Below are 21,994 nucleotides of genomic sequence, written 5' to 3' on the forward strand. Positions count from 1 at the left end.
ATGAAGATTACGTTGAATGTATTCTTTTATTAAACATGTACAGAGTATATATACGGTATTATAAGTAGGGTAAAAACTATAGAATTATGTATTTACATATTGAGCCCTCTACTCTTGTCTATTTCCTTAACACGCCCCCACAAGATGGTGGAACCTTGGTGACACCAATCTTGTCTCGTAATGTCTGAAACTGAGTCCTTGGGAGTGGTTTAGTGAAGCCATCAGCAAGCTGATCATGGGTGGATACATGAGTCACACGGAGAGAGAGTGACTGAATCAGATTCCGAACGAAGTGATAGTCGAGCGCGATATGTTTCATACGAGAATGAAACACGGGATTGGCACATAGGTAAGTGGCACCAACATTATCGCAGTAAACAGTGGGTGCACGCGGTAGAGCTACTCCAAGCTCAGTGAGAAGCGAGCAAATTCAGCTAATTTCCGCAGCCGTGTTGGCGATCGCACGGTACTCTGCCTCAGTTGAGGATCTAGCCACTCCTTTCTGTTTCTTCGAAGTCCAGGAGAGAGGTTGATTACCCAAGTAAACAATATATCCATTTGTTGAGACATAATCATCAGTATCACCAGCCCAGTCCGCATCGGAGAAGGCATGGAGCAATGGAGCAGATTGTTTGCGAAGGAGGATGCCATGACTAAGAGTCCCTGAGAGATAACGCAAGACTCGTTTCACAGCATTCCAGTGATCCAAAGTAGGTCTATGCATAAATTGGGACAGACGGTTGACGGCGTAGGAGACGTCGGGACGAGTAAGAGCGAGATATTGGAGGCTTCCAACGACGCTTCTGTACTCTGCTGGATCGGAATGTGGGGAGCCGGAGTTCAGCGTGAGCTTCGGAGATGAGGCAAGAGGAGTGGCGACTGGCTTAGCATGAAGCATATTTGTCTTGTGTAAGAGATCAGTCACGTATTTCCTTTGCATCAAGTGTAACCCTTGCGGTGTACGTAAAGCTTCAATGCCCAGAAAATAGCTAAGATGTCCCATGTCTTTGATTGAGAATTTTGCAGCAAGAGCTTCAATCACTTGTTGAACAAGACCGGAGTGTGTGCCTGTGACAAGAATATCATCCACATATACCAAGAGATACACGAAGTTCCCCTCATGTCGCAGTATAAAGAGAGATGTATCAGCAAGAGAGTTCCGAAATCCAACACCAAGAAGGAAGTTTTTGAGTTCAGAGTACCATGCTCGAGGTGCCTGCTTAAGGCCATAAAGCGCTTTCCGAAGACGACAAACATGAGAAGGACGGTCAGGATCCGTAAAGCCAGGTGGCTGACACATGAACACTTCTTCATCAAGATGACCTTGAAGGAAAGCAGTATTAACGTCGATTTGGCGTATCGGACAGTCAGCGCTAACGGCAAGGCCTAAGACCACCCTTATTGTAGTAGACTTAATTACCGGACTGAAGGTATCATTATAATCGATGCCAGGCTGCTGATGAAAACCTTTTGCCACAATCCGTGCTTTGTAGCGATCAATGCTTCCGTCGGGATTGTATTTGATGGTGAACACCCAACGGCAACCGACTACATTCATCGCATTAGTAGCTTCTTCAAGATCCCAAGTGTGGTTTTCAGTAGTGGAGTTAAACTCCTTAGACATCGCCTTTCGCCAGTGTTCATGTTTGATAGCTTGTTGCCAAGTAGATGGAATCCAGTGAGGATCAGATTGAAGAGCAACATTGAGATTGTACTTTGATGTAGGTTTGACAATGTTGTTCCTCGATCTTGTGGTCATAGAGTGGCGAGAAGAAGCTGTTGCAGGAGCTTGTGGTGGCGCGGTTTCGGGTGCAGCAGCAGGCGCGGGGATTAGAGGAGCTTGCGGTGGCGCTGGTTCTGGCTGCGGTGAAGAAGCAGAGCCAGTAACAGGAGGTACCGGAGGTGCAGCGACAGGAGCAGAGACCGTAACAGACGGTACTGAAGATGCAGTGACAGGGGCCGAGCTCGTGGCAAGCTGGACCGGAGCCGGAGGGACAGAGGACGAGGACGGAGGAGGAGCCGGTGAGTGTCGTGGTGCAGGCGCAGGAGGTGAAGTATCACTAGCAGGAGCCTGATTGTTCTCAGTCGTTTGAGTTGAGTGTATGAGCGGTGCTACTGGGACGATGGTGTAAGGTGCAGAGGGGACGGTGGGTGGCTCAGAGGTGGTAACGGATTTGGGTTTGGTGAGAGAGATGTATGGGAACTCGGTCTCATTAAAGCGAACATGTCTTGAAACATAGACACGTCCAGAGATTGGTTCTAAACACAGATAAGCACTCTGAGTCAGAGAGTATCCTATGAACACACAAGGTAATGAGCGGAGTTCAAGCTTATTTGGGGCATAGGGTCTTAACCAAGGATAACATAGGCAGCCAAAGGTACGAAGCTTAAGGTAGTTTGGTGAGGTTTGGAAAAGTTTTTGGAAGGGAGACTGGTTTTGGATAACTGGAGTGGGCATTCTGTTGATGAGGAAAACAGAGGTCGCAAAGGCTTGAGGCCAAAAGGTAAGGGGAAGGTTTGCGGCAGATAAGAGAGAAAGACCGGTTTCGACAATGTGACGGTGTTTTCTTTCAGAGATACCATTAAGCTCAGGGGTGTGAGGTGGTGTGGTAAGATGGCTAATGCCATGAGTCGCAAGGAATGACTTCAAGGCGAGAAATTCGCCCCCATTATCAGAGAAAAGGGTTTGAATTTTGGTCTGGAATCTGTTTTCAACAAGGGGTTTAAAGGAAGAGAAGATTTCTTTGACTTGGGATTTGGTGTTTAAAGGGTAGAGCCAAGTATAACGAGTGAAGTGGTCAACCAAGACAAGGTAGTATTTGTAATTTTGATTTGAAAGAATTGGTGATTGCCATACATCACTGAAAATATATTGAAGGGGTTTTGTTGATCTGATAGTACTCTCATGAAAAGGAAGCTTGTGTGTTTTATTAAGTAAGCAATCGTTGCAAGGAGTAGTACTAGAAGAGTTTTGAAAACAAGGTAAAGAAAACTAAGAGACAACAGATTTGAGAACAGAGAAAGAAGGGTGGCCAAGTCGCCTATGCCATTGGTTTAGGGTAGCTTTGGTATCGGGATAGGTGGTGAGGTTTGCGGTTGGGGTAGAGGACGACCATGGCCACTCATACAACTCATTCCTCGTGCGACCTTGAAGCAACCGGACCCCCGTGTTGAGATCCTTCACCTGAAAATGAGCAGGAAAGAATTCCACAGACACTCGATTAGCATTGCAAAGTCGATAAACCGAAACAAGGTTCTTATGTACACTTGGAACACATAAAGTGTTATTAAGTGCAAGCGGTTTAGACTGAGTAGGATAAATAGTAGAACCAGTGTGAGTTATAGCAAGACCTGAGCCATCAGCGATGGCAACTTCATCACCACCATTATACGGTTGGTGCAAAGCAAGGTTGCTGAGATCGGACGTCAAATGATGGGTGGCGCCGCTGTCAAGGATCCACTGGTTTGGATTGTAGGCGTTGAACTGAGCTACATTTGCGCGGGGTTGCCATGGGAGTTGTGGCGTTGGTGGCTGAGAGGAGGAGCCACCTTGTGGAGCGAGCTGCGAGCCGTGGGGAGCAAGTTGCGAGCACCTGCGAGCACTGTGTCCAAAGACACCACAGATTTGACATTTTCCTTGATAACCACCACGACCTGAACCGGGAGCCATCGGAGAAGAAAACTGCTGATTCTGCTGCCAGGTTTGATTGCCACGATACCCGCCACGTTTGGAGTTCTGGTTACGATTGCCTGCCTGACTGTGTTGACCAGAACCACGATGGTTAATGTAGTTCACAGTGACAGGTACCGGCAACGGAGCTTGCTTCAAGAGTTGAAGTTTTGTCTCATGATTGATGAGCTTCTCGTGAAGCTCTGTCAACGAGGGTGGAGTATCACGGGCAGCAACTTGATCAATGATGATCTTGTAATCGTCGGGTAAGCCTTCTAGTAGCTGTTCGATTTGATCTTCAAGATCAATGGCTTTCCCAAGCAATGCAAGTTGATCATATCTTGTGGTAAGACCTTGATAGTACTCATCAATATACTTAGTTCCCTTCGTCCAGTACTTCAGTTGTTGTCGCAGTTGATTGATGTGTCCCCGTGTAGGCTTCGCATACGTCGACGACAGCGTGCTCCAGATCTCGGCCGACGTGTTCGCGGTGGAGAGAAGAGGCTGCAGCGTGGTGGTGATGGCGCCGAGGAGGGCGCTGAAGATCAGACGATCTTGTCTCTTCCACAAAGTGAAGAGTGGATTGACGGTGGTTTCCGCGTCAATGGTGATCGTCGGGGAAGGGATCTCAAGCGAGCCATCAACGTAACCCGCAAGATCGTATCCTTCGAGGAGAGCATGGACTTGGCGGCTCCACATGAGGAAGTTAGAAGCAGTAAGCTTTGTGACATTCGTCATATTGATGTGAAGAAGCGTTGTGGTATTTGAAACAGTGATGGTTTCAACCATGGAAGTGGGTGAGGGTGTTGAGCCAGACATCGTTGAGGTGGGGAAGAAGAAGAGAAAATTTTGAAAAAGAAGAAGATGGCGGCTTAGGTTAATTAACCTGCTCTGATACCATATGAAGATTACGTTGAATGTATTCTTTTATTAAACATGTACAGAGTATATATACGGTATTACAAGTAGGGTAAAAACTATAGAATTATGTATTTACATATTGAGCCCTCTACTCTTGTCTATTTCCTTAACAATTACTTCCCAAATATGCGGTTGCGTCTTAATTTTTTTTTTTTAAAAAAAAATTCTTCATCACTCTACAAAGCCGCGGTTGCGGTTCGGTTCAGTCGTATTACAACGGTTTCTCGTTGATCTTTTTCATTAATCAAGATGGCTGGATTTATGATTGTGGACATACATACATACATATCAGAGACAACAGAGCATGTAATGAAAGCATAATGTATGGTCTTAACTCTTAAGCATAGCTAAAATGTGACTGATACGTTTAATACAAAGAAAAGAGCTCCAAAACCAATTGTCTTGATCGGACAAAAATTGTTGATAGGCCTCAGGAATCCTGACGTAAAAGCCCATATTGTTTTTTGTAGACGTAAAAGTCCATATGTTTTTTGTAAAAGCCCATATTTACCCAAAACGAATTACATTTTCAAAAGAGAGAGAACGATCAAGACGCTTCTCGAACAGAAACAGAACCGCTTCAAACTTAAAAAAATATCAGACCGAGTGATAAACTCTGTCTACATCTCTCTAGAACAATCCGTCTTCACTCTCCTATTTAAATCCCACAAGTATCTCACCATCTCTAACCAGTTAAAAGACAAACAAAAATATCATCAGAAAGCATCAGAGCAAAGACGTAAATCAGTTCACACTATGGATTTCGCAAGGTTTCCTATCATCTCAATCCTCGAAGACATGCTCGAAGTCCCCGAAGAGCACAACGAGAAGACCCGCAACAACCCGTCGAGAGCTTACATGCGAGACCAGAAGGCGATGGCTGCTACGCCTGCTGACGTCATCGAGCAGCCTGACGCGTTCGCTTTCGTGGTGGACATGCCGGGAATCAAAGGAGACGAGATCAAGGTTCAGGTCGAGAGCGACAACGTGCTCGTGGTGAGCGGAGAGAGGAAGAGGGAGAACAAGGAGAGCGAGGGAGTTAAGTACGTGAGGATGGAGAGGAGGATGGGGAAGTTTATGAGGAAGTTTCAGTTGCCTGAGAACGCGGATCTGGAGAAGATCTCTGCTGCTTGTAACGACGGTGTGTTGAAAGTGACGGTTGGGAAGCTTCCTCCTCCTGAGCCTAAGAAGCCGAAGACTATTCAGGTCCAGGTCGCTTGAGCTTGCTGGTTTTTTCTCTTTCGGTTCTGTCGTATGTCTGTTTAGTTTTCCGGTTTGTACGTAATCCGTGTCAAATACTCGCGCATGTGTTCTAAAGTAAAATAAAAGGTGCTCTGTTTTTATATGCTGACGGGAGAGATCAGTGACAGGAAGAACGATGCTACGAATTTTAGTTAGGCTACTTTTTGTTCAGTCTTTCAAAACACAATGGCAAACCAGTTATAAAATGTTTACATTTTAGAACCAAACTCATTTGGTGAGGGTACTAGTAAGTCTCCGCAATGTAGTTCAGAACATCCAAAACTTGTTGCGTGGACGATCGCATATACTTGTCGTCGGTGCATCTGTGGATGAGTGTGCCCATCCACTTCGCGGCGGTCACAGGATAATCACCCTCAAGTCGAGGATCGATTATTTCGTTAAACAAGCGAAGTCTAGTCATAAAATCTAAGTTCTCATCCACGGCTCCATCTTTCGAAGCGGTGTGATGCAATTGTTTTGTTCGACAAATTAGCTATGATAGATTCACTGAACTGTTTCTTTTATAAATGGTTTAAGGCCAATAATTTTTGTTGTCCAATATAAAGCCCATCATTGTTCTTAGCCCATGTAATTTGTTACAATTCTGGTCCACATATCAAATAAATCGGGTCCAATAGTTTGCAGTGAAGTACTCTTCCCTTTATCGAGTTTTAGGCCAACTCTATGCGTAAATTCGTAATACTCTGGTTTCATTCATTTTCCAATTTTCGTTACTATTTGAATTGACTGACATCTACGAACACTAAAGAAGCAGAAAATCTGTAGTCAACTTAGCTATTTCTTTGTATGATGTCGATACTATAAGAAGAGAGAGAACTTTGTTTCTGTATTTATGATTTGGCATTGGAAAGAGCACATTCTCATGTAAGCTGCCCCCAGCTATTGTAACGTTGTAGGAATAAAGATGGAAGAATTGTTGTTTGAGTCTTTCGACTCTGATCAGTGTAAAATTCAGATAGCGATTGTATATTGAGAAGATTAATTAGTCTTTTAAAGAAAAAAACTAATCAGTTATTTGCTGATTAAGCAAAAAACAATAAAGTGAATCTAGGCGAGGATGGAAGAGGCCACTATATATAAGTTTTGAACAAATATTTAAATACAAGGAGATACCGTAATGACTAGTTAGACACAGAGAAAAAAGTAACAAAGGCATGGGACCAAAAGTCTCCATCTGCCACCTAACTTGCCGCACCGCCAAAAATAAAACTCACCAATGTCCGATACTTCCTCAACGTGTTCACACTGCTTTCTTAGCTTCTCGGTACAATCGTTCGAGATCTTAATATTATAAATAAACATTATCCGGTTCATCTATAAGAGATGTGTGTGAACATCCACTCCACAAGTGTATAACAACGTTTATAAAATGTTGTTGACAAAAGTTAAAACAAAAATAATAACAATAAAAGAGTGGTGGAGAGAGATGTCTATATCTAAGACTCACCTTTTCCCAAACCGAATGTTACATCTGAACGAGAGAAGACTCACTATTTTATCGTTCCTCATCTCAACATCGATTATCAAAATGGGATAGTTGGGAACATACTATAATGATATTACAAACTACCTGAATCTAGAAATAACGTACACAATATTGCTGATTTACGAAAATAGTTAGTTCACACTGGGCAAGTAGCAGAACATATGAATTGATAATTGCATCTACAGTATTGTCTAGTAGGCTAGTAGCACAATAAATTGATTCATGTAGCGAAGAGAAAAAATACATATATATACATATATTTATTTATTCAGTAGGTTATATTTTGTATATTCCTAATTTTATCAACTAGGAATACAATTTTTTAGTTTATCATTTACAATTTTCATATTACGAGTCGCCACAAGCAATTGCTTCGATTTTTTTTTTGTTGTAAAAACAGGTTTCATATAGTTTGCTTCAAAATCTGAATCACCTAAAATACATAGCTCCTGTCATTTCTGTATAAACATAATATCTAAAACAACTAAAGAATGTAACAAAAGAAAAACAAAAATGAGTAACACTAATAAATAATGGGGGAACTAAAATAATATTGGAAAAGAAAAAGAGGTGGTGGCCTAGTAAAGTCAAACTTGCGTGTTCACACACACATCCCACAAGTTTCAAAGTCTTGTCTGAGATAATAATCTATTTATGAACCAAAGGAAAGTTATCTTCTCTTCCAATCCAAACCAAAGACCTTTTTGTCCGAAACCAAAACTCACTAAACGAACACAATCCGTCGATGAAAGCCGCCTCCTCCGCCGTTTCCCGGAAAGGAATCGACGACGAGGAAAAAGAAGAAGAAGAAGAAGAAGTCTGTAATGTCTTCGACGGCGAGGTAGATAGCCAGACTCAGACGAAGAGAAGCCACGACGACAGCAAAAACAACCTCAAGGGATTCTTCACTTCCTTACTCTTGATGGAGGAGGAGAGCCAGAAGAAGAGCCAGGAAGCCGCTTCCCGCCGCGAAATGTCCCAGCTCCAGTCTAACTACCGGAAACGAGCAAGAACCATGTCCGATTTCTACTCCGATCTCGCCGATCACTACGCCGACGCCGAGGAGAGCGGTGACATCGATCGGAAGAAATCACGCGCCTCACGCGCCGCCGTCGCCGTCGCCTCCGTCTCCGCAGCCGAAGCGGAGAGCAGCGAGATAACCGGATCGGTTCACGGTACGGGTACGGGTCAGCAGAGGCGGTTATGGGTCAAGGATCGAAGCCGGGCCTGGTGGGAAGAGTGTAACCGTTCGGATTATCCAGAAGACGATTTCAAAAAAGCGTTTCGGATGTCCAAATCGACGTTTGAGCTGATCTGCGAGGAACTAAACGCCGCGGTCGCGAAAGAAGACACCGCGTTGAGAAACGCGATTCCCGTGCGTCAGCGAGTCGCGGTCTGCGTCTGGAGATTAGCCACGGGGGAGCCGCTACGCCTCGTGTCGAAGAAGTTCGGGTTAGGGATCTCGACCTGCCACAAGCTCGTTCTCGAGGTATGTAAAGCGATCAAAGAAGTTCTGATGCCTAAGTACCTTCAGTGGCCTGACGACGAGTCTCTAAGGAACGTTAGAGAAACGTACGAATCGATTTCGGGTATTCCGAATATCGTTGGGTCCATGTACACGACTCACATTCCGATCATAGCTCCTAAGATCAGTGTAGCTTCTTATTTCAACAAGAGGCATACGGAGAGGAACCAAAAGACTTCGTACTCGATCACGATCCAAGCCGTTGTGAACCCAAGCGGGGTTTTTACTGACTTGTGTATAGGATGGCCCGGGTCAATGTCTGATGATAAGGTGTTAGAGAAGTCATTGTTGTATCAGAGAGCTAACAACGGAGGTCTTTTGAAAGGGTTGTGGGTCGCTGGTGGACCGGGTCACCCGTTGCTAGACTGGGTTTTGGTTCCGTACACGCAGCAGAACTTGACGTGGACGCAGCACGCGTTTAACGAGAAGATGAGTGAGGTGCAGAGAGTGGCTAAAGAAGCGTTTGGGAGGTTAAAAGGACGGTGGGCGTGTCTGCAGAAGCGGACTGAAGTGAAGCTGCAAGATTTGCCTACGGTTTTGGGGGCGTGCTGTGTGCTGCACAACATATGTGAGATCAGAGGGGAGAGGATGGAGCCGGAGCTGATGGTTGAAGTGGTTGATGATGAGGTTTTGCCTGAAAACGCATTGAGATCGGTTAATGCAATGAAGGCGAGAGATACCATCTCACATAATCTATTGCACCATGGACTCGCGGGTACTTCTTTCCTATAACTAACGATCATGGAAAATGTTGTTACAGTTTCTCCTCCAATAAGCTAAAACAAAACTCACTTTGATTCTTTGGTTTATGCATATTGTATTGTACCTTTTACATAACAGATGTTCTTAAGGCAATAGAGGAAACTTACATTATATATTATATATACATACTACAAGCAAGAATGTATAATAGCTCAGTGAGATTTCATTATTTGGTATTTTGTAATGTGATATCACTGAGATGAGCCAACAAGCTAGGTTGGTTTTACCCTTTTGTGCTATGGTGCTTCAAAAACATGCATGCTACTTCGTTGCAAAACGATACGCATTTCATATTGTTGCTAGTCTTGTGGCATCATTCGTCTGTCTAGTGGTTCATATTCAGCGAGCGGCTCAACCAATCATAGCCATTTCCTTGTCGGATCCACCGATCAGATGCAAACCGACCGGCGAGATAAGACTTAATTTTCCGCTCTTAATGCCTTTATTAGAAAACTTTGGTAGAAAGTTGAGACTATGCATCATATTAACTAACTAAATAATAAAAATGTTTCTTTTTACAATTTCAAAATTGGTTCGGTGTATATTTGAAAGCAGAAAGAACTAAAAACTTACTAAAGGGATTTCTTTAAAAAAATATATACGTATTTGCATTCTAGAATTTTGGAAAAAGAAAATACAAAAACTAAAGAAGAAATAGAGAACCACCACCTTAAAAAAGAAACTTCAAAAACAATGGTTGACAATAAATCTTGACGCCCGGCATTTTCTCTGAATTTCTTGCAAGGAAGAAAGGTTGTTTAATCAAATCTTCCAGCAACAGCCATTGAAACAAACAAGGAAAGAAGAGAAGAGAGAAAGTTAGACCAGAGAAGAAAGAAAGATAGAGACCATCTTCTTTCTCTCGTCTTCTCTTCTTTTCGTCTGCGTGTTCCCAGACACTACGTCTGGTGACAAATTATATTAATTACATCTATTTAATAATATTACTATATAATATCGAGGATTATTCCTCTGTAGTTCGATTGATAAAAAATGGCTCGTTACTCATCGGAAGATGGGCACGCGCCAGCTAACTCGACGGTGGTCGCCATTGACAAAGACAAGAACAGTCATTTCGCTGTTCGTTGGGCCGTGGATCATCTCTTCAACATGATCAACAGCCCCAACATGATTCTTGTCCATGTTCGTCTTAAAAGTTCAAACCGTAGGGTATCTTCTTCTCAGTTTTTATATTTATTAATTCCCAAATATTGTTCAATAATAATTCTAAATTGTACAACTTATCGCTGTAGATGGAGACGATGAATTGAATCAGCTTTTTATTCCGTACAGAGGTTATTGCGCGCGAAAAGGGGTAAACAAACTGTCTTTTTTTCTTCTACCCTTTATTACATGCATTCAAACCGTACGTACGGAGTTGATTTTGTGTTTCTTTGCATGTGTTTTTTATTAGATTTCAATGATGGAGGTTATTCTAGAAGATACCGACGTTGCGAGAGCAGTACTGAATTACGTTAACAAGAACCTTGTGAGCAACATCGTGGTGGGATCATCATCGTCCTCAAAGAACCCATTCGCTAGATCTCTCAAGTTCACCAAGTCCCACGACGTTGCAGCTTCCATTCTCAAATCAACGCCCGATTTTTGTTCCATGTACGTCATCTCCAAAGGCAAAGTTCAGTCTTCGCGAGCAGCTCAAAGGCCTATCACCAATACGCTTGTCCCACCTCGTGCACCTTCGTCCACATTTCATCTCCAAAATCTACCTGACCCTGACCAAGATCCCTTGCCTAGGTAACCAACATGGTTTCTTTATCTTATATGTTTGTTTTGTCACACAACAAGGGTTTTTAAAAGTTCGGTTCTTGAGACATTGTAGGGGACAGCGTAATTCAAGAAACGCAACTCCGGAGAGGTATCATCATCATGACAATGGGTTCAATACTGCTAGGGAAAGGCGGAGAAGTGCTGCAAATGGATCGTTGGACTTTAATTATGATTTTAAGCAGACAAATAATGGTCAAAGGAACCCTGTGGGACGTGGTTCGTTTTCTGATGAATCGGATGGTGGTGGGTCCCTCATGACGGGCTCCATTGATCTAAGTGCTCATAATTATGATTTCATTGGTGCATCTGGCTCTTCTGATGAATCAGCTTCACAATCAACTGTATGTTAACGCTAAATCAAATACTTTGTTTATGATGTAAAACATCAGTATGCATTTAAATGGTTGGAGATGGTTATTATATGCAGAGAGATGTTGAAGCTGAGATGAAAAGGTTAAAGCTTGAACTCAGGCAAACCATGGACATGTACAGCTCTGCTTGCAAAGAAGCACTTAATGCAAAAAAGACGGTAATATATATATAGGTGTGAAACATAGCTAGTTGATGTCTTGCTGCTATCTAATACTTTATGTTACTCTAGGCAAATGAGCTTAATATGTGGAAAAAGGAAGAAGCTCGAAGATTCGAGGAAGCTAGGAGTGCTGAAGAGGCAGCCCTGGCTGTTGCGGAGATGGAGAAGGCCAAGTGCAAAGCTGCAATGGAAGCAGCCGAGAAAGCGCAGAGGATGGCTGACCTTGAAGGACAAAGAAGGAAGCAAGCAGAGATGAAAGCAAGAAGAGAGTGTCAGGAGAAAGACCGCGCGCTTAATGCTTTGGTACAGAACGATGTCCGGTACAGGAAGTACACCATAGAAGAGATCGAAGAAGCCACTGACAGATTCGCAAGCAACATGAAAGTAGGAGAAGGAGGATACGGACCAGTCTATAAAGGCACGCTAGATCACACTCCTGTCGCTATTAAAGTCTTGAGACCTGATGCTGCTCAAGGAAAGAAACAGTTTCAACAAGAGGTCGAGGTTCTGAGTTGCATCAGACATCCTCACATGGTTCTTCTCCTCGGCGCTTGTCCTGAATACGGGTGCTTGGTGTATGAGTTCATGGAGAATGGGAGCCTAGAGGATAGACTCTTCCGTAGAGGGAACTCGCCGCCTCTTTCTTGGAGGAAAAGGTTCCAAATAGCGGCGGAGATCGCTACTGCACTCTCCTTCCTTCACCAAACAAAGCCAGAGCCTCTTGTTCACCGTGACCTAAAACCTGCCAATATACTCTTAGATAGAAACTATGTGAGCAAGATAAGTGACGTTGGACTAGCTCGGCTAGTCCCTGCGTCGGTGGCTAATAACGTCACGCAATACCACATGACATCTGCAGCAGGAACGTTTTGTTACATAGACCCTGAGTACCAGCAGACAGGGAAGTTAACCACGAAGTCAGACATATATTCGTTAGGGATAATGCTGCTTCAGATCATCACTGCCAAGAATCCGATGGGTCTGGCTCATCATGTGTCGAGGGCGATCGATAAAGGAACTTTCAATGATATGCTTGACCCGGTCGTGCCTGATTGGCCTGTCGAAGAAGCTATAAATTTTGCTAAGTTGTGTCTAAAATGTGCAGAGCTAAGTAAGAAAGATAGACCAGATCTTGGGAAAGATATCGTTCCAGAGCTTGTCAGGTTAAGAAACTTGGGCATGGACAATGAATCAGGTATATATTATGATATACATATAATAAAACCCCAAACACATTTTTTTTAATATTTACTAAAACCTTATTTTGTTACGCTTTAATTTGTATGCTGTATTATTCATTAGGAGGCCAGAATTAGCAGCTGGGTCTGGAGATCATACATTTATTAATTATTTGAAGACTTCTATGAGGAACCAATAGAGAGATTGCTTGCTTCTCAAGAAAGAAAGTGGTAAGTGAAGTGCCATCCAGAGATGGTCTAAATTAAGATATAAATTTGTCAATATTATAAATATATCTGTAACATAATACTTCCACCTTTCTGGCTCTCGGTTTAAAAGTATATATTGAACAAAAAGGCAATGGTTCATGTGTTCCCACTTCTCGTATCCTAATTAAGATGAAACTATTGATTTATTCAAGCGTTATCTCTCTGTTCCTCCTAAGTTACATATCCAGTTTGGTATGGTATTTCAAGACACCGTTACATTATTTATACATATTGTTTAGGCACCGTTACGATACTTTCTCATTAAATAGCTGATAAGGTATAGTTTTCTAACTCCAATATGACGACAAAAGAGTTGATAAGAACATTAACTCTTTTGTAACTTTTTTTGTTGTTTACATCAAGCTGTTTTGTATCAAATACGAAACCTATAAGTATGATATTATCTTAACTTTAGTGACTCCACAATCCATCACCACAAGAGAAAGACAGTATTGCATTCAATTTTTTTTTGAAGATTGAAATTTTTAATAACAAATGACGAGAGTTTTGTTTTTCGTTTTTCTGATTATCTTTTCCTCATGTAAGTTATACTCATTTACTTAGGATAAACAAATATATATACGCTTTAATAATAAACATGATGTGTTGTTCACTATATCTTTTGATAATTTTTTTTTATAGATGCATCAAATATTATGGGAAAATCTAATTCAAAAGAGAAACCATCTTCTTCCAATTCTGCACAAAGTCCTCAAATTGATTTTGAGAGAGAAGATCAGTTTACATATGAAGATCGTCCGAACATCCCTGAAAGTCATAGTGGAGATATAGTTAGTTTTTGTCATGAATGTATACATGAATGTAAGTTGGTACACAAACGTGTCTTCGCTTGTAGTAATTTTATTTGCCTTTGTTCACCCGAGAAACTTGATGACTAAATATTGTAAGACTTCCAAACGATTCAATTAAATTGATGATGATGTTCTTACATCACACTCCTTCATCTCCATGTTTTGTACCATGTTCCATGTACATCTATCCAAATGTAAATGTTTCGTACGTACATTATATTCACCCGACTAAAATGTGGGAATACTCAAAACATCGTTGACTGGTTTCAATTTAGTAGATTCGAAACTTTTTTTTGTTGGTTTCCTCCTAAAATTTAGAATAAACAAATAAAAATCACTAATAGATAGCTTCAGGTGATTTCAATTTGGTAAGTAGGTGAATGGACTTGCTGGAAAGCTTGCCGAAAGTTGCTGGCTGGCGTTGATCCGTTTTGGCATTCTATGTACCTGCGTTTACTAGAGGTTAATTTGATGTTTATACAAAAGCCACCGACTACAACTACAAATGCCACTTGATTCTCAAAGTGAAAAGAGACTGTAAAACAAATATGAAAAATATAAGAAGAATATATTAAAGATGAAAGGATCAATCGATGCCAATATTTGGAATTGATACAAAGCCAACTTTGAAAAAGCAAAGTATAAAAGAACAGTGACAGAACAAAAAGAGGGATTCGGAGAGTGTGTTAACTTTTTGGTTCTCACTAGATAGGTTTTTTGAGTGTACGTTGAGAAAGGAATCTCCTAACTCAATACATAATGGCATCCCACTTTCACCTCCAACTCCTGTTAAATCTTTGGCATATTTTTTCTCACCTAAGCAGAAATATAATATCCCACATAATCAATTTGATGTTTTAAGCACAAAGTCGTGTTTTATAGTCAAAAATTCAGTATCATTTGTAAATTTGTTAAGCTAATTGCAAAATTATGTTTACATTATTAACATAGAAGAAAGAAAACAGTATGTAACTTAACTTACATTATCATTTTGAACTTTTTAATATTCGCAGTTTTAGTGTTTAACTTTCCAGCAAAACACAGTTTATCATGATATCTTATCAAACCCACCAAGTGATTTATAAATGTCGACAGAGTAAGCAATTAACATTTCCACTCTAACCACTAATTTTTAGATCATCAAAATGCGTCGTCTCATCATCATCAGCAGCATCGTGGTCATGCTAGTTGCATCATCACTGTCCGAGCAAACAGATGTCCTGGCTCCTTTTTGCATCAGTGAATGCTCCACATGTCCCACCATTTGCTCTCCTCCTCCCTCTAAACCGTCTCCTTCCACATCACCACCTCCGCCTCCGTCACTGCCTTCATCCTGTCCACCACCGCCACCACCGCTTTCACCTCCACCGTTTATCACAGTCATCCATCCGCCGCCACCAAGATTTTACTATTTTCAGTCCACACCACCACCTCCACCCCTTTCTTCAGATGTAAAAGGCTCGCCACCATCCCCGCCATCACAGCCTTCGTCGCCGAAGGGACAGTCACAAGGACAACGTTCTCCTTACCCATATCCTTATTTCTATTTCTACACGGCATCGCATGCCACTCCTCTCTTTTCTTCTTCTTTCTTGCTCTCACTTTTTGTATTTTCTCTATCTATTTTCCTCAACGGTTCGTTAGTGTGAAAGACGCCTCTGTATTGTTACTCCTCTCATTGTTTATTCATTTTTTGGTGTAATATATAAGATTTGCTTATTTTCATCAAATGCGATATTAAATATCAAATAGCAGACGCCAACATCAAAGTATGCATCATTGGCTATATCGACTACAAATGAATGTTATCATGTTTATTTTGTCACGTACGAAAGATTGCATTAGTCCTACACCAACAACTTGCAGGGACACGCAAATGTAAATTCTATATGAAAAGGGAGGGATTATGAGAGAAAACGTATATAACAATGTGAGACATTGGTTTTTTTTTCTATAAATAATTTCGTAAATAAGCAAAAAATAGATATCCTTATATAATTTATTGTATATAAATTAAATATAAAAAGTAACAAAAAAAATTGAAATTCGAAATTATTAAAAATTCAGAAAACCTTACAGTATTATATTTTTATTTTTAACTATTTTTTCAAATTTTAATTTTCAAATTCTATTTTGGATATATACTTTTGAAAAATAGTATAGATAGGGAGAAAATGAAATAACATTGTTCTACGAGATTTTGGAAATGGCAACAGTCAACAGAGGTTGGAGAGATGTCTCCGCCGGAGGCGACGGCGAGTTTGCTCTCTCTCTCTCGCTTCCGCCTCCCAGCAACCGTACGTGTCCGAGCTCCTCTCCTCCACACTTGATCGTCTCCACAAGGTATCTCTCTCTTCGCTTCGCTTCTCTGCTCTCTCCATCATGGATCTCTGAATGTATCGTGAAGGTTACTGAACTTTGAAGGAGCCAGAGCTACTTCGCGTAGACGCTGATCGGATTCCAGAAGCAAAGGCAAGAGGTACCACCGCCGCAGATACTTTGCTTGCGGGAGCTTCGGCCGGAATCCCACTAGCAATTGGAGGCAAAATTTAACATACGGCTGCTCCAGCCTTAGGCTGTTACGTGCATTCACGGATTCACTTCGGTGGGTGGGCCAGGATATACCGGGTTGTTCAAAAAAAAAAAAAAAAAAAGCATCTGGAGTCTCTAGTTAAGTTATACATTTTGTCGCTCCCTATCAAATTGGCATTCGCTAGGCATGAGTGAACGATCTTGTATTCAGGTTCCATAGTTTTGTGTGAGATTGAACTTGTTGTATTGTAAGTCTAGCAGTCAGCTAATCTTCTTGAGGATAATAAGTGAATGAATACATTGGTTTAGGAATGTAGCTTTGAGGCTTCTATAGGTTCTTGCGTACATCTCTATCTACGTAGATCATCCTCTCTTCTTTTGCAGATTTGGCCAAGACCCGAGACTAACGTCTGTGTGCACAGAGTTTATCGACATTCTTGAGAAGAGGAATATGAACCAAGCTTTGGTGGCTCTTCTTTTGAATTGCTTGAGATTCCTCAGCTTATGGACAACAAGCTACCTTGGGAGAAAAGATATTAATATCTAATCATTCTAAGCAACTTCTAACTGCTCTCTGCATAATGAATTGTGTCGTTATCAGATGCTTGAGAAAACGGGAACTTTGATGAAGCATATTTATATCGATAATATCTAGTTTGTTTGTATTCGGTGAACTATATGGTTAAGCTTAGCAATCTAGGATGCTCAATCAATTGTTGCTGCTCTGTATTGCCAAAATGTCACCGGATTATTGGATACCTACGTCGAATAGAAGTCTTTGGCGAGTGTGAAATGCGATTACAGGTGAACTATTTTGACATACACTACAATCATTTGAGTTTATTCTCTAATTGTTTTGTCTTTTTTTTCTTTTTGTGGATCGGGCTCTTCATTCTGTAATCTATGCCTTCACTTCTGAATGGTTCTTCTTACCTGTGCAGTTCTTAAGATGCCGGGAGGCATGGCTAACTGGAATTCTCGAGGATCTAGACCAGAAAAATGCTCGTGAATATTTTAAAAGACATGATAAACTGTCACAGAATGTATCTATTTGATGTAGTTAGTTAATCAATATCGAGCTATTTTTGCTGATGATACATCGGGGAGTGAAGAAAATTAGGATGGTGGACTGCTGTTTTACCTGGGCCCATGAATCAAATAACATCGCACCTGAAGACTCTGAAGATTATGCTCCTAAAGATTCACTGAAGGAGGATCTCTATCAAATATTTTGGTTCAGTGCATGGTTGAGTTCTTTTGCATCTCATGTATTTACTTTTCGATACAGTGTTAAACTCTGCTTGACATTTTACTTTCTTCTCATGACAACACCAGTACATGTGCTATGGGGCATGCATGGGTTGGGCTAGACTTCTGGGGTTTGCTTCCTCCTCTTTTTGAAGAGTAATGTTAAAGAAAATGAGAATGTTATTATTGCTCATGAATTGATCACCGTCTCTGACTCCTTAGTAAGGAGTCCTTACTAAGATACAACACAACTCGGATGCTTCGGCTCAATGAATTCAATCCCTTCCTTTCACTTTGCCGAGCTTTTGTGGAGGTACAATTTTACATCTATCATTAAGTAACGAGTCAGTAACCACCGTTTACATGTCTAACTAGGAGTGCAAGTAATTCAGTTTTTTGGAACGTCTTTTAGGTTCGTTGTTGTTACAGGTGGTTTTTTCCACACTGCGCCACATGCTTTGTCCGGTGTTAAGCCTAGTGGTGCCAGTATCGTTATGGATGCCAAGAACGCATAGGATGGTCTAGGTCGCATCTTAGCGGCTTCCTCCTCTCCAGAACCATCCAAAACTAGCTAGCAAAGACCATCAGCACCGATGTAACGAGTGTATCAGAGGACGGTGGCCTCCCAGTCGAAGAGAAACAAGTGGAGACGCAGAAAGAAAAAGAAGAGAACAGTCCTATTCCCTTGCAGATTCCTGAGACAACACCACATGAGCCTTGAGAATTTTCTATATCTTTCATATTGATATTACATTCAAACATCACAAAGTTGTATTTTTCTCTGATTTATATTTCCATGTATTAACACTCATTCAAGAAAGAATATGTTTTTACCTAAATTCTATACCAAGCTTTATAAATCTAAACAATTTTTAACAAACTAATTAAAAGATTACGAAGCTCGTTAATTAGTTGAGTTTATTTTGGTTAGTAGTAATCAGATGCAATTCATATTTATTTGTTTAACAATATGCCACATGATTAGTTACTTCAGTTTTATGTTCTTACAAAGCATGGAAAAATATGTAGTTTGCATAAATTTGAGAATTGTCTCACACAATCGCTATGAAAAAACTATATTGTTTTAAAACTATATATATATATATATATATAATGAACCAATGAAGGAAACATAAACTACTGGACCTTAGCCAAATAGATACATGATCTTGTATAATTTAATTTGTACAGTACAATACATAGAGGATGACAACTGACGAACCCTAATTCTTAAGAATATCGTTTACTTACAAGCGAAAAACTATCTCAAATCTTCATTCACATAATTAGCTAACTAATCCATATTGTCTATGAGAAATGAAATACAATTCGCAGCAAGACATCCCTGATCATCCTCAAGCTTTCCACAGTCCTCTTTTTCTTTTTGTACCAGGTGTGAGTGTGCGTCTGAGTTGATTGGCCGCATAAACCGAATGGAGGCATTTGTATAAGTCCAGCTGTATTATATTAAAACTGGAAATTCTGCATATACTATAATCATGAAACCAAATTATTTGATCAATATAATTGTAAACACATAGCTAAATAATTAAAACTAGATCCAGTTGCAAACTTCTCATATCATTACCTTTTTGTTAATTAGAAAATTTCGACCTTTTGCACAGTCTTTTGGTCAGGAACCAGTTTTTGATAATCCAGTTCCCCGACAAAGTTCCAGGTTGGCTGCTTGGGAGCAGAATTCAACCTTCCACAAGAGATACCTACGCTTGTTACCTCAAATTACTTTTATCAATTTGATGTTAGTATAATTAAGCATAGAACCTTAAAATAATCAAACCAAATATAGATCTTTTACCAGATATAATTAACCATTTTCAAAAGAAAAGAGAGAGAAGGGGTGACAGAGAGAGAGTAAGCACACATAGCTTCAAGCATGAAACCCTAATTTAAGAAAAAAAAATGCAAGAAAGCCACCATGTGTGCTCACTCTCTTCTGTCACCTCCTCTCTTACCTTCGATGGAAGAGAGAGAGCATGTGACCCAACTCGAAAACCTTGGCTTGTCGAAATCAATCAATTTAACTGACAAATCTACTTTCTTATGCACACACATAAGATACATATATATGTATAACTAATATAACTTTGAAGATCATAGAGTTATATATCATTGTTCTATCAGGAAAAATTAATGAAGACTCTAGACCTTACATCTCTCTATCTTTGGATGTGGGATAAACTGAGACCTGTCGGGCCTTTTTATAGCCGAATGGAAGAGATAGAACGGTATAAAAACAAAGAGGAGAAAGAAAAAAAAAACTCAAATCTCTCTCATGAATTATTGATAAATATTAATTGTTCCGTTTTCCTATCACGTGAATGGCTATCTACTAAGATGCCGACTTACTACTTGATGTTTTTGATGTCACCTTCTCTTTTGCTAATCAAATTAAAAGGCAAACCCTTTACAAAATTTATCATTATCTTACAATGAAATCTCATTGGCAATACATTAAAATACTGAATTATATTTTATATATTGTCAATACATATAACATTGTCATATATGTAAATATAGTTTTGAATACAAAATAATACATATTTTTAGTTGCGAGTTAGAGCATCTTCAATATTTAACTATTTTAAAATAAATATTACACAATGTAGTTCAGTTTCACTCTTATTTTGAAATTAAAAATGTAGTAATAAGTAAAAAAATATACTTGTTCTGTTTTAAAGTAAATTATTTTTATTTTATTATAAAAAATAGAGTTAGAGAAAAAAAATTATTGCAAACTTTATTTTAAAATAAGAAATGAAATGAGATTGCAGATATATTTTCCTAAAGTTTCCAAAATGGTTAGTGTGAACTATCAGTTAATAGTGCTTGTTTACAACTAATGTGGTCCAAAAAACTTTGGGATAAAATATAGATGAAGTTCGTCAAACAAAAAAACATTGGATGAAGTTTAATTCTCTTATTATGATTTACGAATAGATTAGTTTGAGAATTTTAGCTAGCACAAAGCATATTATGACTTTTGTTTTGTTTAATGATATAATAGAATATAAAACTGGACCGACCAATTACAAATCAACAGAGACTCATCATGAAAAAGTTCAGCCACAACCAAATATTCAATACGGCGATAAAGCATCTTAAAGCATGCATGCTTTTTCAGAAACATTTTTAAAACTGTATGACATATGCTCTATTTCAACGAAACTTCCTCCATCAAATACGTATTTAATTCTATTACAAATTATGTAAACTGTATGACATATGCTCTATTTCAATGAAACTTCCTCCATCAAATACGTATTTAATTCCATTACAAATTATGTTGATAAAGTTACAAGAATCTTCCATCAAAACATATACAGTAATTTTTTTATAAATTAATAATGTTGGAACTTCATTATTTTAATAATTCATTAATTTTATTATTTACCAAAAAATTATATAATTTTTTCTATTTTTGAATATATTTGTTTATAAATTAAGAAAATAACTGATTTTACCGTATATACATTAATTAAATTTTAGAGTTTGACTTTCATATTGTTTTATTATATTATCTGATGTATATTTTATATTTCATAGAATTTAAATGTGTTAAATATAATACTAAATATTATCAAAATATATTGAAATGTTAAGAAAAATAGATATAATTTTACTGTGAATATAAAATCAAAAATATAATGTTTATTTCGTACTTATATAAATTCTTATAAAGATAAATTATTAATTTATGATTATAATAGAATATATATTTAAATAGAACTTTATAAGAAAGTATTATTTTATTATTTTATTATTTTATTATTTTATCAATTTATATCATATTTTTAATCAGTCCAACTCAAAACTAAAAGAAAAATATATTAATTTATAATATTTATTATTTATAAAAAATCAAATAGTTCGTATGCCATTGTTACACAACATGTATATTGTAACAAACCACATGTATTGTATTAGTTTTTACAAGATTTCGATGGTAAATAAGATGCTCATGTTAAAAATTAGTTTTGAGTTAGAAT

General features: G+C 39.3%; 3 protein-coding genes and 1 long non-coding RNA gene across 6 annotated transcripts; all 4 read left to right on the forward strand.

Moving 5' to 3' along the window:
* Positions 1-5,203: 5,203 nt before the first annotated feature.
* LOC108816090 (17.6 kDa class II heat shock protein) lies at positions 5,204-5,936 on the forward strand. Its single transcript, XM_018588661.2, has one exon. It carries the CDS (start codon positions 5,348-5,350, stop codon positions 5,810-5,812), a length of 465 nt encoding a protein of 154 aa, XP_018444163.1. The 5' UTR covers positions 5,204-5,347; the 3' UTR covers positions 5,813-5,936.
* A 2,045-nt stretch (positions 5,937-7,981) lies between these two features.
* On the forward strand, positions 7,982-14,309 carry LOC108817987 (U-box domain-containing protein 51). The gene is given in 9 exon segments (XM_056990667.1): positions 7,982-9,580; positions 10,606-10,616; positions 10,618-10,792; positions 10,881-10,942; positions 11,042-11,382; positions 11,468-11,756; positions 11,843-11,944; positions 12,017-13,142; positions 14,038-14,309. Coding segments are annotated over 9 exon segments (3,858 nt in total). The 5' UTR covers positions 7,982-8,085; the 3' UTR covers positions 14,295-14,309.
* Positions 14,310-15,017: 708 nt separating this feature from the next.
* Positions 15,018-16,001, forward strand: LOC108817989 (leucine-rich repeat extensin-like protein 3). Its single transcript, XM_018590832.2, has one exon. The coding sequence runs from the start codon at positions 15,353-15,355 to the stop codon at positions 15,854-15,856; it is 504 nt and encodes a 167-aa protein (XP_018446334.1). The 5' UTR covers positions 15,018-15,352; the 3' UTR covers positions 15,857-16,001.
* A 383-nt stretch (positions 16,002-16,384) lies between these two features.
* LOC108814500 (uncharacterized) lies at positions 16,385-18,826 on the forward strand. Of its 3 annotated transcripts, XR_001943661.2 has the most exons (5): positions 16,385-16,550; positions 16,615-17,543; positions 17,681-17,985; positions 18,075-18,300; positions 18,400-18,826. It is a non-coding gene; the product is annotated as an uncharacterized LOC108814500 (long non-coding RNA). The 3 variants fall into 3 exon arrangements; XR_008936381.1 differs by having other exon boundaries at positions 17,681-18,300; XR_008936382.1 differs by having other exon boundaries at positions 16,632-17,543; positions 17,681-18,300.
* Positions 18,827-21,994: the final 3,168 nt, after the last annotated feature.

Source organism: Raphanus sativus, chromosome 7, assembly GCF_000801105.2.
Source record: "Raphanus sativus cultivar WK10039 chromosome 7, ASM80110v3, whole genome shotgun sequence".
NCBI classification, from domain to species: Eukaryota; Viridiplantae; Streptophyta; class Magnoliopsida; order Brassicales; family Brassicaceae; genus Raphanus; species Raphanus sativus.